Source organism: Hemitrygon akajei, chromosome 9 (genome assembly GCF_048418815.1).
Source record: "Hemitrygon akajei chromosome 9, sHemAka1.3, whole genome shotgun sequence".
NCBI classification, from domain to species: Eukaryota; Metazoa; Chordata; class Chondrichthyes; order Myliobatiformes; family Dasyatidae; genus Hemitrygon; species Hemitrygon akajei.
The window spans coordinates 31,935,006-31,953,985 of NC_133132.1; the positions used below are offsets into that span (position 1 = coordinate 31,935,006).

At 44.7% G+C, this 18,980-nt stretch overlaps 1 protein-coding gene across 1 annotated transcript in view; it reads right to left on the bottom strand.

Annotated features, from left to right (window-relative positions):
- Positions 1 to 18,980, bottom strand: part of LOC140732996 (sialate:O-sulfotransferase 2-like) — a 231,740-nt gene that overhangs the window by 187,364 nt on the left and 25,396 nt on the right. The window contains exon 3 of the mRNA XM_073055736.1: positions 1,509 to 1,630. Within this exon, the coding sequence (XP_072911837.1) occupies positions 1,509 to 1,630 (122 nt within the window). The remainder of the gene's footprint in view (positions 1 to 1,508; positions 1,631 to 18,980) is intronic.

The window sequence follows — 18,980 nt, forward strand, 5'->3', positions numbered from 1 at the left end:
AATGCCTCTGCTATAAGACGATTGAACAGTACATTAAGATGGGTTCTTGACAACATTATGACGTTGCCCCTATTGCCTGTCTGCATTGCACTGTGTTACTGTAACACGTCAGTCTGCATTCTGCTGTTGTCTTCCCTCTAGGCACTGATGTGATGAAAGGATGTGTATGGATGACACACAAAACTCAGTTTTTCACTTGATCTCGGTACAAGTGACAAATATAAACCAATTTACCAGCTGAAATAATCCCATTCCAAGGTGCACCATGCAACGTTTCTGATGGACATTCTAAGCCGAGGCATTCCTGTATAGTCAGAGGACCAGGAACCAGCTCCATAAGACAGTAAGACACAGGAACAGAATTGGGCCATTCAGCCCATTGAGTCTATTCTCGTATAGTCAAGAGGACCAGGAACCAGCTCCATAAGACAGTAAGACACAGGAACAGAATTAGGTCATTTGGCCCACTGAATCTGCTTTGCCATTCTATCATGGCTGAATTACTTTCTGTCTCAATCCCATTTTCCTGCCTTCTCCCTGTAAACTCTGACTACTTAATAATCCAGAAACAATCAACCTCCACTTTAAATTTCCCCAGTGACCCGGTCTCCACAGCTGTCTGAGACAAAGAATTCCACAGATTCACCACCCTCTGGCTAAAGGTCAGTTCTGACTATGATACTAATCAAATTAATCCCCAACTGCCTGCACATTGTCAGTGTCCCTCCATTCCCAGCCTGTTTATGTATCTGTCTAAATTATCTTCAATATTGCCATCGTACCTGTATTTTCGAACACTTTACCTGATAATGTACTCTAGTCCCCTCCCAAACTCCGTGTAAAAACAAAACTTCCCTTAGACACAGAATAACAGAACACGACAGCACAGAAACAGGCCCTTTTGCATATCTAGTCCGTGCCAAACTGTTATTCTTCCTAGTCCCATCGACCTGCTTGGGGACCACAACCATCCATAACCCTCCCATCTATTTACCTATCCAAACTCCTCTTAAATTTCACGTCAAACCCACATTCACCACTTCCGTTTGGAGGTCTTTCTATACTCACACCACCCACTGAGTGAAGGAATTCCAACTTAGGTTCCTTTAAACTTCCCTTCCCTCACCTTAAACCTATGTCCTTTAGTGTTTGACATTTCTACACTGGGAAAAGGATTCTGTCTGTTGCCCTAACTATGTCTTTCAACATGTTGTAAGCCTGTATCAGGTCTCCCCTTGGCGCCTGTCTCCCCTTGGTGTTTGTCTCCCCTTGGCACCTGTCTCCCCTTGGTGTCTGTCTCCCCTTGGCACCTGTCTCCCCTTGGTGTCTGTCTCCCCTTGGTGTCTGTCTCCCCTTGGCATCTGACTCTCCAGAGAAAACAATCCAGGTTTGCCCAGACTTTCCTTTTGTCTTTTCACTTCAGAACAATGACAGCAACACCGAGAGTTTCAATGCCAAATCCTTCAGCAGGAATCTACTCCAGTGTACATTAGTGGTTGGTAAGTTACCTTCTCAGTGCAGTGGTCCACACATTTATCCACGGACATGTTCTGCAGGACGGTGCTGGTGGGCAGGGCGAGGGAAACATTGGCTGGTCTTTTGAAACATCCTCGGTACAAGGCACTGCCATCTGGAACCAGAGATCAAAGAAGATGGGAAGTCAGGGTGAACATTATACACTCTCTTTTATTCCTTCATGATGTAGGCATGTGTCTAATGGTTAATAGTCTCAAGATCACACCACTCCACACCACCAGGTCCAGGAACAGTTATTACCCTATAAACATCAGACTCCTGAACTTCACTCCCCTCAACACTGAACTGATTGCACAGCCTATGGACTCACTTTCAAGGGCTCTACATCTCATGTTCTCGGTATTGTTTATTTATTTAGCAAACAGCGTGGAGAAGACCCTTCTGGCCATGCTGTCCCATTAATCTCAACAACCCCAATTAACCCTAATCTAATTGTAGGACAATTTACAATGACCAATTAAGCTACACAGTATGACTTCGAACAGCAATAGGAAACCAGTGCAGACAGGAAAGGCCACACTTTTTACAGGGAAAATGTATAGAAACTCCTTACAAACTAGACCAGAATTGACCTCTGAACTCCAACGCCCCTAGCTGTGATAACATTGTGCTAACCACTACACTATCGTTAATCTACATACGTTTTTTTTATTTATTTGTTTTTTTTTCAGTATGTTTATTTATTATTATTTTTTGATTTACAGTTTGTCTTATTTTGCATGTTGGTTATCTGTCAGTCTTTGTTTTGAGTTGATTTTTACTGATTTTATTGTATTTCTTTTTTCCTGTAAATGCCCACAAAAAAATGAATCTCAGGGTAGTACATACATAGATTGATAATAAATTTACATTGACTTTTTAACTTTGAACTTGATGGGTAAAGAAGCCAACTTTACGTGAGCATCACAGAAAATGTGAGCACTGAATAGAAATTGTAGAGGCAAATCTCAGTCCATCGCGAAAACCATCCCTGCCACTCCACTCTCAGCGCCCCAGTGAAACAGACATTATCAAAGACCCCAGCCACCCCGGAGATGAATTCGACCTCACAATCTACCTCGTCACGGCCTTTGCACCTTATTATCTGTCTGCATTTCACTCTCTATGTAACTGTGATTATATATTCTACACTCTTTTATTGCCTTTCACTTCTACTTTATCTTGTGATGCATTTATGTTGTGAAATGACCTGTTTGTAAGGCTTGCAAAACTGTTTGCAGGCTAAGTTTTTTTCCGTATCTCAGTACATGTGACAGTAATAAATCAATTGCTAATTACCAATGACTAGTTTATGGTTAATTCTCACAGTAAGGAACAATGGACTCGACCTCACATTCTACCTCACTCTGATCTTGCACCTTATTTTTTCCCTGCAATGCACTTTCTCTATAGCTGTTACACTTTATTCTGCATTCTGTTACTGTTTTACCTTGCTCTACCTCAATACACTGGTGCTGGACAAAGACCCATTGCTCATTGAGTTCAGTGTGAGTATCTCTGTCTCCCATACAGATTCTCCATTGAACTCCCATAGACCAAGACCCACTGGCTCATTGAGTTCGGTGTGAGTATCTCTGTCTCCCCCATACAGTTTCTCCATTGAACTCCCATAGACCAAGACCCACTGGCTCATTGAGTTTGGTGTGAGTATCTCTGTCTCCCATACAGTTTCTCCATTGAACTCCCATAGACCAAGACCCATTGCTCATTGAGTTCGGTGTGAGTATCTCTGTCTCCCATACAGTTTCTCCATTGAACTCTCAACATGCAAACACCAGATACCAAATGACTCCAGCAGTAGAAATATTTCTATAGAACAAAACAATGATGTCAGGAGGGGGTGTCACACCCAAAAGATGAATCATTGCAAGAGAAATCAACAAGACCATAAGTGCAGAATTAGGGCAATCAGCCCATTTGAACATGCCTTATTTAATATCCCTCTCAACCCCATTCTCCTGCCGTCTCCCTGTGTCATTAATGCTATTAGTAAATAAGTACCTGTTAACCTCTGCTTTCAATTGGTGCAGAAGAGATTTACCAGGATGCTGCCTGGACTAGACAGCATATCGGATCAAGATAGGTTGAGTAAGCTAGGGCTTTTCTGATTGGAGCAAAGGAAGATGAGAGATGACCTGATAGAGGTGTACAAAATGATATGTGGCATAGATTGAGTGGACAGCCAGAGAGTTTATCGGCATGTGGTAATGGTGATGACACGGGGGCATAACTTCTACATCATTGGAGGAAAGTATATAGGGGATGACAGAGGTAGGGTTTTTACATCGAGTGGTGGGTGTGTGAGATGCCCTGCCAGGGTGGTGTACAGGCAGATATGTCAGGGGCTTTTAAGAAATCTTAGGTAGGCACATGGATGATACAGTGGCATGCAAAGGTTGGGCACCCCGGTCAAAATTTCTGTTACTGTGAATAGTTAAGTGAGTAGAATAAGAACTGGTCTCCCAAAGTCATAAAGTTAAAGATGAAACATTCTTTACAACATTTTAAGCAAGATTAGAGTATTATTTCTTGACTTGTACAATTTTAGAGTGAAAAAAAGGAAAGGAGCACCGTGCAGAAGTTTGGGCACCCCAAGACATTTGAGCTCTCAGATAACTTTTACCAAGGTCTCAGACCTTAATTAGCTTGTTAGGGCTATGGCTTGTTCACAGTCATCGTTAGGAAAGGCCAGGTGATGAAAATTTCAAAGCTTTATAAATACCCTGACTCCTCAAACCTTGTCCCAACAATCAGCAGCCATGGACTCCTCTAAGCAGCTGCCTAGCACTCTGAAAATTAAAATAAAAGATGCCCACAAAGCAGGAGAAGGCTATAAGAAGATAGCAAAGCATTTTCAGGTAGCCATTTCCTCAGTTCATAATGTAATTAAGAAATGACCATTATCAGGAACAGTGGAGGTCAAGTTGAGGTCTGAAAGACCAAGAAAACTTTCTGAGAGAACTGCTCATAGAATTGATAGAAAGGCAAATCAAAACCCCTGTTTGACTGCAAAAGACCTTCAAGAAGATTTAGCAGACTCTGGAGTGATGGTGCACTGTTCTACTGTGCAGCGACACCTGCACAAATATGACCTTCATGGAAGAGTCATGAGAAGAAAACCTTTCCTGCATCCTCACCACAAAATTCAGCATCAGAAGTTTGAAAAGGAACATCTCAACAAGCCTGATGCGTTTTGGAAACAAGTCCTGTGGACTGATGTAGTTGAAATAGAACTTTTTGGCCACAGTGAGCAAAGGTATGTTTGGAGAAAAACGGGTGCAGAATTTCATGAAAAGAACACCTCTCCAACTGTTAAGCACGGGGGTGGATCAATCATGCTTTGGGCTTGTGTTGCAGCCAGTGGCACAGGGAACATTTCACTGGTAGAGTGAAGAATGAATTCAGTTAAATTCTGGAAGCAAACATCGCACTGTCTGTAAAAAAAAAAAGCTAAAGATGAAAAAAGGATGGCTTCTACAAGAAGATAAATCAGTGAGTTGTTTTGTTATGTCTCCCCTCTCACTGTGAAACAGGGACACCTCTTTTTCCCTTAATAGTGAGAGAGAGAGCCTGTGGTATGTTGAATACCTGGTGAACGAGTGGTCTTTGGAGTACTGCAAGTCTGTGTCTTTGCTGATGCTTTGCTACATGCTTGAGTGCTCAGTGGGGGGGGGGGTTGTGCTGATGCTTCTTGCTGGTGGGGGAGGGGGTGTCATTGCTTTGCTGCTGCTTGTGTGTGGGAGGGAGCTGGGGGTGCTGTGGGGATCTACCACTTAACTGTCGTTCATTCTTTGGGGCACTCCTTTGTTTTTGTGGATGTTTGTGAAGAACAAAATTTTCAGGATGTATATTGTATAGATTTCTGACATTAAATGTACCTATTGAAACCTAATAACTTGGCCTCCACATTTGTCTGTGGCAATGAATTCCACCACAGACTCCCCACCCTCCGGCTAAAGAAATTCCTCCTCATCTCTGTTCTAAAGGGACAAACTTCTATTCTGAGGATGTGACCTCTGTCCTGCACTGCCCCACTATAGGAAACATCCTCTGCATGCCCAGTTATCTAGACATTTCAATATTCAATAGCTTTCAATGAGATCCCCCCTCCATCTTCATTCCTCTAAACTCCAGCAGGTACAGGCCCAGAGCCATCAAACTCTCATTATATTAACTCTTTCAATCCCAGGATCATTCTAGTGAACATTCTTTGGACCCTCTCCAATGCCAGCACATCCTTTCTCGATAAGTGGCTCAAAAATGATCACAATACTCCGTGAGGTCTGAGCAATGCTTTATAAACCTCAGCTGGAATGTTTCTAGAGCTACTAGGCTCCGCTGAGTAATTCTGACTGATACTGAGCTGAGACAGCAGCAAAATAAAAATGGGTGCAGAAAGTTTGTGTAAAATTACAGGCACAAGGGATTCTGCAGATGCTGGAAGCCCAGAGAACCCACACAAAATGCTGGAGAAATGCAGCAGGTCAGGCAGCATCTATGGAGGGGAATAAACATCTTGGGTGGAGACCCTTCAATCAGGTAAGATTATAGAGGCTTTTTAAAAATTGCTGGTTATGGCCCCAGAAGTGAAGTTGAACCTGAGCTGCTGGGAAACTGAAGAAACGACAGGCAGAATGCCAAGTGGCGTCCTGACGAAGGGTCTCGGTCCGAAACGTCGACAGCGCTTCTCCCTATAGATGCTGCCTGGCCTGCTGCGTTCCACCAGCATTTTGTGTGTGTTGCTTAAATTTCCAGCATCTGCAGATTTCCTTGTGTTTGCCAAGCGGAGTGACAGCTTTCCACTTGGTGTTAAAACACAGAACTGCTTTCAATGATTTGTATTCAACAAATCAGGGTCCTCTTTCAACTCCAATTTTACCAGCTTCCCCCACTCTGTTCTGAAGTGTTAAATCTGTTTCTTTTCACTGTCGTTTCACAAACCCTTAATGAAATCACTGGTTGTTAAACATATAACATTCACAAAATGTGATCTCGTCATCAGGAAAGAATACTGAAACACTATTACACTGTGAAATCACTGGTTATACACTGTTCACAGAATGCGATCTCGACATCAGGAATGAATACTGAAACACTATTACACTGTGAAATCACTGGTTATACACTGTTCACAGAATGCAATCTCGTCGTCAGGAATGAATACTGAAACACTATTACACTGTGAAATCACTGTTTGTACACTGTTGACAGAATATGATCTCGTCATCAGGAATGAATAATGAAACTCCACAGTGTACACCTGTAGTAACACTGCTTCAGCACTTTCAAAGCAGATCGTGAGCCACTCAAGCCAGATTAATGAAGATGTTCCATCCCTGCACACTGCTGTGGGGCTGATGTGCAGGTAGTACATCGCCCCCCATTACTTCCTGCACTCAATTTCTGATCAATTGTGTCTGGACCCCACTTCAAATCCAAACTCCCCCGAACACCATCTCTCCTCGCAACCCAACACAATTCTAAACACAAACAAAATACTGTGGGAGCTCAGCTGGGACTCAGGAAGCACCAGTCCCACTGAATGGTCTCGGCCTGAAAGATCGACTATTCCTTTTCCTCCGTAAAGGCTGCCTGACCTGCTGAGTTTCTCCAACATTCTGAGTGTAATTCAAGACTTCCATCATCTACAGAATCTCCTGTGTCTATAGTTTTAAACGATAGTGGTATATGCTCTGTGGCCATTTCATTAAATACCTCCTCAAAGCGTCCACAGAGTGTACAACACATTCATGGTCGTCCGCTGCTGTAGCCCATCTACTGTTGTGCACAGAGCTGTTCTTCTGCACACCACTGTTGAAATGTGTGGATATGTGATTACTGTCCTCTTCCTTTCAGTCTGAATCAACCCAGCCATTCTCCTTTGACCTCTCTCATTAACAAGGCATTTTTGCCTCAGAACTGCCCCTCAATGTTTGTTGTTTTTTGTATCATTCTCTGTAAATTCTAGAGATTGTGGTGTGTGAAAGTACTAGCAGATCATCAGTTTCTGAGATACTCAAACTACCCCATCTGGCAGCAACAATCATTCCACAGTCAAAGTCACTTAATTCACATTTCTTCCCCATTCTGATGTTCAAACCTCTTGACCATTTCTGCATGCTTTTATGCAGTAAGTTGCTGCCTCATGATTGGCTGATTAGATATTTGCATTAACGAGCAGGTGAACAGGTGTATCTAATAAAGTGGCACTGAGTGTGGAGTCACAGAATCATGCTCCATAGAAACAGGCCCTTTGGCCAACTGTAACAGCATCAAATTTACCAATAGTGAAAAATCAGTCTGTTTTACATCTTCCTCAAGGTTTTATCTCACCAATAGAAATGATTTGTATATGCACTGAGGGTCTCATCTCTGGGACCTACTCGTATAGAGAATGGGGGTGGAACAGAGTAACATAGGAGGATTAACAGCATCTGATCACGCACGGCGTAGGGACGTGGGGGAGTGGCAGCTATCTGTTGATGCATGTCCCCATCACATCAAAAACATCCCCCTTCATCGTCTTTGGTAGCTGTTGCCCATGTTACAGGACTGGTTCCTCTGTTGCTGTGAGCCATTCTAATATTGTGTACATTGATTGAAGGAGCTGATCATGTCATTCTAGTGACTGAGTGAGTAAATGCTAATGTACGCCTCAGAGGAGAAGCAAATTACGGAAAATGATGCATTAAATACCAATCATTACCATCTACTTGTACTAAGGTATTCAGAATTAAATTACATTTCACTTAGTGTCATGCAAACAAATTAACACGTGTGCTACTCCACAGAGAGGCTAGTATCGCTTGATTGAATTCTTGGAAAATCACAAGGTGGTTAAAATACTTTTGATGCATTTGTTTTTATTTCATTCTGTGGTTTCTGCTCAGGTGTCAGTCCTGTCCAGGTGGGCCAGACCCTCGATCTGCCGTGCAGATGTGAATCTTACACTGGGAACTTGAGAGCACACGCCTGGGCTGACTGCGAGGTGCAGTTACCGAGCGAGCAGCCAGCGTTCTGGACCACTGGCTCCGAGACGCGAGTTCGAATCCCAGCACAGCAGCTGGGGACTCGTTAAATAAATCTGGAATTGAAGTGAGTCTCAGTAACGGTGACAGTGAAACTAATGGACTTTTGTAAAAACCCATCTGGTTCTCCTATGGCTTCTGCTTTGCACTCAGGTACTCTCAGCACGCTTAGAAAGATTCCAATATCTAATGCACATTTATTATCAAAGGATATATAAAGAATACAACCCTGAGATTTGTCCTCTAACAGACAGCCACAAAAGAAAGAACCCATTCAAGAAAACCTCGAACATCCAACGTGAGAAAAAAAAGAACAAATTGTGCAAACAGTAAAAAGTGAGCGAACAACACGTGCCTGTCAAACATCAGACCTGTTGTCCAGTATTCGGCTTAGTTCAGTTTGCACTGCCAGACCAGCAAATGCGGGCTGCAAGGCCACTCTTTGCCAAAGCGCCCCAGTCCACATTGATCTCCCCAAGCAAACCACTCAAACACTGCAACAGAACATGCTAACGCAAATCCACAAATACGTGCAACGTGAACCTGAATGTCCCCCACAACAAATCTACAGCTTCACTGATCAGCCCTGGCAATGTGGCTCCCAAGACTCCTGCACTTTCCTCCAAAAGCAGCCACTGCCAGGGAGAGGAAGACCAGACAAACACAGGCAGACGGCGCCACTCCCCCGTCCTCCGTTCTCATGCTCATTGACTTTGACCTTGCCCAATGTCTCAGTAGGCAAGAAACAATGGAATCTATCATGGGGCCTAAGTAAAGGAGTCAATTATGAGCTCTCACCCTCGATGCCTCAAGAGGGGAGAAGCAAAGGAGTCGATCATGAGCTCTCACCCTCGATGCCTCAATAGGAGAGAAGCAATAGAGTCGATCATTGGCTCTCCCCCTCGATGCCTCAATAGGGAGAAGAAATGGAGTTGATCGTGGGCTCTCAGCCTCAATAGGAGAGAAGAAATGGAGTCGATCATGGGCTCTCACCCTCGATGCCTCAGTAGGAGAGAAGCAATGGAGTCGATCATGGGGTCGTGCACTCGATGCCTCAGTAGGAGAGAAGTAATGTAGCTGGATGAGCAGCTGAATCACTCAAGCATTTCAGGTTACGGACAAAATGCTGGTCCCTGGGATTAGTATTGTGAGCCTGGTGGGCCAGTGGGCTTATTTCCGTGTTCTCTGACTCACTATGGCTCTAATTGGATGTCAGGGATGGATAACTTCCCAGCTCTTTATTGAGATATTGAATTTTCAGAGTGTGCCTGTAATGCTGAGATCCTCCAGGATTTATTATGAATTTATTTAGAAATTCAGAATAGGCTCTGCCAGCCCAACGAGCCACATGGCCTCGTAACCCACCGTTTAACTCCAGCCTAATCACAGGACAATTTACAATGACCATTTAGCCAACTAACCAGTAAGTCTTTGAATTGTGGGATCCCGGAGGAAACCCACGCAATTCACAGGGAAAACATACAAGCTCCTTACAGACGGTGCTGGAATTGAACTCTGGAATGCCCCAAGCAGTAACAGCATTGCGCTAACCACTACGTTACCGTGGCGCCCCATTTCAGGGAAGTGAATTACCAGACTTCAGGGAAAAGGGAAACGAGTTAGTCTGGAGTCAACCGCACCACGTGGAAGATGTAAACAGTCTTCTGCTGAAATCTTCGAAGATGAGTAACAATGCACAGACCAATAAAGGGAATTCATTTATCAGCAGTTCTAATTAAAGCCGAGTTACCAGTGTGACCTTTAAAACATCTCCAGAGAAAACGTGCTGGGGAATCCATTCTCGAGAAGCAGGATGTCTTTAGTGGGAAGCTGAGACAGGGTAAGAGATTGCTGAAAGATGGCAACTTATTTCCCTGGTGGAATAACACTTCACTAAACAAATATAATTGCTGTCAGGGAACCACACAAAACCCTTCCAATCTCCTCGATATCCTACAACCTCCCTTTTGTAATTTGATCAAGGCGATGGAAACCAAAGATGATCTGTGCTTGTTTTGTATTCAGCTGACAGGAAGGATCCTCTGTGGGTTCTGGAGAGATTTTTCAAAGCCTCCACATTACCACAGCAATCTGCATTACATTGTCTCTCTGGCACACTGAACTATTACAAGGTGCTTCAGTGGAACATTATCAATCGCAACAACAACAGATCAAGCAAAATAAGGAGATAATGACTCGTTTGGAACAAACTCAGTCAGAGGTAAGTTTGTGTAAATATACTCAGCGACTTTACTAGATTCCTCCTGTAGGCAATAAAGCAGCCACTGAGTGTGTGTTCATGGTCTTCTGCTGCTGTAGCCCGTCCACTTTAAGGTTCAGGAGATGTGTTGTGGTCTGAGATGTTCTTCCGCACACCACTGTTGTAATGCATGGCTATTTGAGTTACTGTCACCTTCCTGTCAGCTTGGACCAGTCTGGCCATTCTCCTCCGATCTCTCCGATTAACAAGACATCTTCACCCACAGACCCGCTGCTCACTGGATGTTTGTTGTTTTTCTCTGTAAACTCTAGAGGCTGTTGTGTGTGAAAATCACAAGGGATCAGCAGTTTCTGAGATCCTCAAACCACCCAGTATGGCACCGACAATCATTCCACGGTCAAAGTCACGGACAGCACGTTTCCTCTGATCATCAACTGAACGTCTTGACCACGTCTGCACACCTTTATGCATGGACCTACTGCCACACGATTGGTTGATTAGATATTTGCATGAACAGGTGTACCTAATAGAGTGGTCACTGTGAGTATTTCATTCAGAGAGAAGCTGAGGGGTTAAAAGACAGAACTTGGGGTGTCAAGATCCAGGCAGCTGAAGGCATGGCTGTCAATATTGGATTAAAAATTGGAAACCTGTAGCATCAGGAATTAAAGGAATGTAAAGGGAGGGTCTAGTGCTGGTTGGGAAGTTTACAGAGAGAGGAGAGGGTCATATCACTGAAAATACACGTGAGAATTTTAATGCTGAGTTACTCAGGTGGCATATTGACCTAGTGGTTAGCACAATGTTCGTAGTGTCAGTGATCCAGGTTCAATCCCATCGCTGTCTGTAAGGAGTTTGCATGCTCTCCCCATGATTGCGTGGGCCTCCTCCAGGTGTTCTGCTCTCCTCCCACATTCGAGAGACGTTTGGATTAGGGTAGGGGTTAGGAAGTTGTAGACATACTATGTTGGTGCTAGAAGCATGGAGACACTTGTGGGCTGCCCCCAGCACAATTCTCGGACTGTGTTGGTCATTGACGCAATCGATGTATTTCAATGTATGCTTCAATGTAAACGTGGTAATTGCAGCTAATCGTTGGATCTTTGAATGGGAGCTGCAGCGGGGTTTGTTACGAGTTCTCTACATGAGAAGTAGACAATGTCCATGTTGAAGAACAATTATAAAACAATATCGGAAAATGAATTTGAAGAAGTATTGAGACAACTGAAGTGAAATAAAGAGCAGAGATTTCTTTATTAAAACAACTAATCTTTCCCCAGATTTCAATGTGTCATAGAAGCTCTTTGAAGCATCTATCTGAAAGCAAACTATCCCTGAATCCATCTGTATAACCCTGTAGCCTCTCATTCTTGAACAAACAGCTGGAAAATGGGTGAATTCATTAAGTGCAAGATGCAGTAGCCAGCGTCCAACGTGATTAAAGAAACTCAGGTTGCAAGCTGGTTTTGCACAGACATTGTTTTGCTCTGCATCTATTCAAGAGAAGCTCACAGTTAACTCAAAAGCTTCATTCTCTTTAAAATGGTCCAGGCACTCTGACATATCTGCACAGAAGGGATGAAAGAATAAATTATGGGCAGAGACAAGACCCTGATGCCTTCAGTGGGTGCTACACTAGTGGCTTTGCACTCTCTCCACAATCTTTACAACAGGTGTCTTTTTTCCAGCAATCAGAATATTAAATCTTGTAAATACTCAGCATTTATAGGGACATATAAACGGCGGTAATATTTCAGGTCAATGATCCTGTACTGGAATGGGGGGAAAAGTTAGAAATATGAAGTTGCAGAGAAAGCGAGCTGGGGCAGAAGAAGGAACTTGATGTGCCGCATTCTATTGGCACCAGGTTTGATGTGAGTGAAGTTATCCACACCAGTTCGGGAATCAGACGGTTACAGGGTCATAACTGTTCCTGAACCTGGTGGTGTGAGACCAAAGGCCCTTCTGAGTCCTAAATGCCAGCCCCTGACTCTGAGAAAGTACAGCCACATATCATTTTAATTACTCTCACAAGGAGGCTCTAAGGATGTTTCAGATTCATTTACAAGTATTAGGCCTAATAATGGAAAGAAAATGGACAATATATCAAATTTTATAATATTTCTTTCATCACAGGCTGCACAGAAATGGAAAATAGGCAAGATATCATTAGTTTTTATGACCTTTTACATACTTAAGTGCAATGATTGTGGAATTTGTAATGAGGGATTGTGTATCTGAATACTTTCTATCTGGAGGTAAAGAGAACAGGAACAATGTCAGCTCAGTAAAGACCCCCGATCCATTTGGGCTGATCTCTGTAAGTCCGTCAGTTGCGCCTCAGTGGGTAATAATCTTACTTTAGATACTGAAGGCTGTGGGGTCAAATATTGAGATGGCCAGTGTTAGGGTTAATGTTAGGGTTAATTCGAGACTGCCATTACAGGTCAGGAGTGGCTCACGTAATGCGAGGGAGGGGGGAAGCGAAACTGGGGATTCCGCTACACCGAAACTACCAGTGTCACGCGATTCAGTAAACAAAAGAAACAGGTAACTCGTGAGTGTATGGCGTCGGGCCAATAAGATGGACACAAGTGCCCGATATTACCTAATATGTAGCGGGGGGTTGTGCTGGGGGGAAAAGGGATATAAATAAGAGCAGATTGTAAGGGGAAGTCGGAACGCGCCTTCTCCAGCGACTCCGTGGATTCGCTGTGCCAGTTACGGATTCTGCAATAAACCCAAGTTTTGTAATATTCCGGTGTTGGTTGTCTCTCTTCCTAAACGAACACAGGGCAGAATTTCAAGCCCAACACCTGGTAGCATAACGCTTTACAGTGCCAGTGACCTGGGTTCAATTCCCACCATTGTCTGCAAGGAATTTCATGCAACTGATGCCAAAGAGTCTGGGTTAGAAGGCTGATTGGTCACTCCGGTATATTTCGACTGCATGGGCTTGTTGGGCTGGAAGAGCCTGTTACTGGCTGTATATCAAAATAAATAAAAAATTACTCCAGAGCTTGAGTACGAACATCAGTGCTGATGTATTGAGGGAGTCTGGCATTGTACCTCAGTAGAATATTCAACTGAGACCTGCTCTCTGAGGTGTGTGTGACACCCTATACGGATGAACAACAGCAAGCTCTCATTCTAAATTATTGAGAAAAAAGAACTGCATTATTTATTAATTATCTAATTGCTGACTGGAATAGTACAAACTGGCTGTTGTGTGTCCAAGGGGTTACAACAGTGACTACACTTCAAAGCAACTTGGTATGCGCCTGAAAATCAATGAAGGTTGCTATCAAAATGCAGGCCTTGGTAAAGTAGTTTTATGTTAATTCCCCTCGTGATTATTCGGGTCACAATAAAACAGGCCCTTTTCACCATACAAAAGCCTGAAAGCACATACTACTGGACTCAAGGACAACTTTAATCCCACTATTATAGAACTATTACTAGTACAGTAAATTGAACTCTTGACTTTGTTATCCACTGTTAAATAAGGGGGCCAGGACTGAGTACAGTACCCCAGGAGTGGCTTCACCACCACCCTGTACCATTCAAAGTCAAAATAAATACATGATCGAAGTACATACAGTAAATGTCACCATCTACTGCTTGAGATTAATTTTCCTGCTGGTATTTACAGGAAAACACAACAGAAATTACGAGAAACTATAACTAGCAACGTCAAACAACCAATGTGCAAAATAAGAGAAATCCCGCAAATAATAAAAAAGTAAACAAATAAGACAGAGTACGTAAGTTGTAGAATCCGTAAAGTGAGTCTAGAGATGTGGAGTCAGTTCAGTGTTGAGGACAGTTAGGCTATCCACACTGGTTCAGAAGCCTGATGGTTGTAGGGTAATAACTGTTCCTGAACCTGGTGGAGTGGGACCTGATGGGTGAGGGGTAATAACTGTTCCTGAACCTGGTGGTGTGGGACCTGATGGTTGAGGGTAATAACTGTTCCTGAACCTGGTGGTGTGGGACCTGATGGTTGAGGGTAATAACTGTTACTGAACAGGGGGGGATCTGGGACCTGATGGTTGTAGAGTAATAACTGTTCCTGAACCTGGTGGTGTGGGACCTGATGGTTGAGGGTAATAACTGTTCCTGAACCTGGTGGTGTGGGACCTGATAGTTGTAGGGTAATAACTGTTCCTGAACTTGGTGGTGTGGAACCAGATGGTTAAGGGGTAATAACTGTTCCTGAACATGGTGGTGTGGGACCTGATGGTTGTAGGGTAATAACTGTACCTGAACCCAGTGATGTGGGACCTAATAGTTAAGTAATAACTGTTCCTGAACCTGGTGGTGTGGGTCCTGATGGTTGTAGGGTAGTAACAGTTCCTGAACCGGGTGGTGTGGGTCCTGATGATTGTAGGGTAATAACTGTACCTGAACCTAGTGGTGTAGGACCTGATGGTTGTAGGGTAATAACTGTTCCTGAACCTGGTGGTGTGGGACCTGATGGTTGTAGGATAGTAACTGTTCCTGAACCTGGTGGTGTGGGACCTGATGGTTGTACGGTAATAACTGTTCCTGAACCGGGTGGTGTGGGTCCTGATGATTGTAGGGTAATAACTGTACCTGAACCTGGTGGTGTGGGACCTGATGGTTGTAGGGTAATAACTGTTCCTGAAGCTGGTGGTGTGGGTCCTGGTGGTTGTAGGGTAATAAATGGTCCTGAACCTGGTGGTGTGGGACCTGATGGATTTAGGGTAATAACTGTTCCTGAACCTGGTGGTGTGGGACCTGATGGTTGTAGGGTAATCACTGTTCCTGAACTAGTGGTGTAGGACCTGATGGTTTTAGGATAATAACTGTTCCTGAACCTGGTGGTGTGGGATCTGATGTTTGTAGGGTAATAACTGTCCTGAACCTGGTGGTGTGGGACCTAGTGGTTGAGGGTAATAACCGTTCCTGAACCTGGTGGTGTGGGACCTGATGGTTGTAGGGTAATCACTGTTCCTGAACTAGTGGTGTGGGACCTGATGGTTTTAGGGTAATAACTGTTCCTGAACCTGGTGGTGTGCGACTTGGTGGTCGTAGGGTAATAACTGTTCCTGAACCTGGTGGTGTGGGACCTGATGGTTGTAGGGTAATAACTGTTCCTGAACCTGGTGGTGTGGGACCTGATAGTTGTAGGGTAATAACTGTTCCTGAACCTGGTGGTGTGCGACTTGGTGGTTGTAGGGTAATAACTGTTCCTGAACTTGGTGGTGTGGACCTGATGGTTGAGGGTAATAACTGTTCCTGAACCTGGTGGTGTGGGACCTGATAGTTGTAGGGTAATAACTGTTCCTGAACTGGGTGGTGTGGAACCAGATGGTTAAGGGGTAATAACTGTTCCTGAACCTAGTGGTGTGGGACCTGGTGGTTGTAGGGTAATAACTGTTCCTGAACCCGGTAATGTGGGACCTGGTGGTTGAGGGGTAATAACTGTTCCTGAACTTGGTGGTGTGGGACCTGATGGTTGAGGTAATAGCTGTTCCTGAACCGGGGGGATGTGGGACCTGATGGTTGTAGGGTAATAACTGTTTCTGTACCTGGTGGTGTGGGACCTGATGGTTGAGGGTAATAACTGTTCCTGAACCTGGTGGTGTGGGACCTGATAGTTGTAGGGTAATAACTGTTCCTGAACTTGGTGGTGTGGAACCAGATGGTTAAGGGGTAATAACTGTTCCTGAACATGGTGGAGTGGGACCTGATGGTTGTAGGGTAATAACTGTACCTGAACCCAGTGATGTGGGACCTAATAGTTAAGAAATAACTGTTCCTGAACCTGGTGGTGTGGGACCTGATGGTTGAGGGTAATAACTGTTCCTGAACCTGGTGGTGTGGGACCAGATGGTTGAGGGTAATAACTGTTCCTGAACCTGGTGGTGTGGGACCTGATGGTTGAGGGTAATAACTGTTCCTGAACCTGGTGCTGTGGGACCTGATGGTTGAGGGTAATATCTGTTCCTGAACCTGGTGGTGTGGGACCTGATGGTTGAGGGTAATAACTGTTCCTGAACCTGGTGGTGTGGGACCTGATGGTTGTACGGTAATCACTGTTCCTGAACTGGTGGTGTAAGAACTGGTGATTTTAGGGTAATAACTGTTCCTGAACCTGGAGGTGTGGGACCTGATGGTTGTAGGGTAATAACTGTTCCTGAACCTGGTGGTGTGGGACCTGGTGGTTGTAGGGTAATAACTGTTCCTGAACCTGGTGGTGTGGGACCTGATGGTTGAGGGGTAATAACTGTTCCTGAACCTGGTGGTGTGGGACCTGATGGTTGAGGGGTAATAACTGTTCCTGAACCTGGTGGTGTGGGTCCTGATGGTTAAGGGTAATAACTGTTCCTGAACTTGGTGGTGTGGACCTGATGGTTGAGGGTAATAACTGTTCCTGAACCTGGTGGTGTGGGAACTGATGGTTAAGGGTAATAACTGTTCCTGAACTTGGTGGTGTGGACCTGATGGTTGAGGGTAATAACTGTTCCTGAACCTGGTGGTGTGGGACCTGATGGTTAAGGGTAATAACTGTTCATGAAGCTGGTGGTGTGGGACCTCATGGTTGAGGGTAATAACTGTTCTTGAACCTGGTGGTGTGGGACCTGATGGTTGTAGGGTAATCACTGTTCCTGAACTGGTGGTGTAAGAACTGGTGATTTTAGGGTAATAACTGTTCCTGAACCTGGAGGTGTGGGACCTGATGGTTGTAGGGTAATAACTGTTCCTGAACCTGGTGGTGTGGGACCTGTTGGTTGTAGGGTAATAACTGTTCCTGAAGCTGGTGGTGTGGGACCTGATGGTTGAGGGGTAGTAACTGTTCCTGAACCTGGTGGTGTGGGACCTGATGGTTGAGGGGTAATAACTGTTCCTGAACCTGGTGGTGTGGGACCTGATGGTTAAGGGTAATAACTGTTCCTGAACTTGGTGGTGTGGACCTGATGGTTGAGGGTAATAACTGTTCCTGAACCTGGTGGTGTGGGATCTGATGGTTAAGGGTAATAACTGTTCCTGAACTTGGTGGTGTGGACCTGATGGTTGAGGGTAATAACTGTTCCTGAACCTGGTAGTGTGGGACCTGATAGTTGTAGGGTAATAACTGTTCATGAACCTGGTGGCGTGGGACCTGGTGGTTGTGGGGTAATAACTGTTCCTGAACATGGTGGTGTGGGACCTGATGGTTGAGGGTAATAACTGTTCCTGAACCTGGTGGTGTGGGACCTGATGGTTGAGGGGTAATAACTGTTCCTGAACCTGGTGGTGTGGACCTGATGGTTGAGGGTAATAACTGTTCCTGAACCTGGTGGTGTGGGACCTGATGGTTGAGGGTAATAACTGTTCCTGAACCTGGTGTTGTGGGACCTGGTGGTTGTAGGGTAATAACTGTTCCTGAAGCTGGTGGTGTGGGACCTGATGGTTGAGGGATAGTAACTGTTCCTGAACCTGGTGGTGTGGGACCTGATAGTTGTAGGGTAATAACTGTTCCTGAACTTGGTGGTGTGGAACCAGATGGTTAAGGGGTAATAACTGTTCCTGAACATGGTGGAGTGGGACCTGATGGTTGTAGGGTAATAACTGTTCCTGAACCTGGTGGTGTGGGACCTGTTGGTTGTAGGGTAATAACTGTTCCTGAAGCTGGTGGTGTGGGACCTGATGGTTGAGGGGTAGTAACTGTTCCTGAACCTGGTGGTGTGGGACCTGATGGTTGAGGGGTAATAACTGTTCCTGAACCTGGTGGTGTGGGACCTGATGGTTAAGGGTAATAACTGTTCCTGAACTTGGTGGTGTGGACCTGATGGTTGAGGGTAATAACTGTTCCTGAACCTGGTGGTGTGGGATCTGATGGTTAAGGGTAATAACTGTTCCTGAACTTGGTGGTGTGGACCTGATGGTTGAGGGTAATAACTGTTCCTGAACCTGGTAGTGTGGGACCTGATAGTTGTAGGGTAATAACTGTTCATGAACCTGGTGGCGTGGGACCTGGTGGTTGTGGGGTAATAACTGTTCCTGAACATGGTGGTGTGGGACCTGATGGTTGAGGGTAATAACTGTTCCTGAACCTGGTGGTGTGGGACCTGATGGTTGAGGGGTAATAACTGTTCCTGAACCTGGTGGTGTGGACCTGATGGTTGAGGGTAATAACTGTTCCTGAACCTGGTGGTGTGGGACCTGATGGTTGAGGGTAATAACTG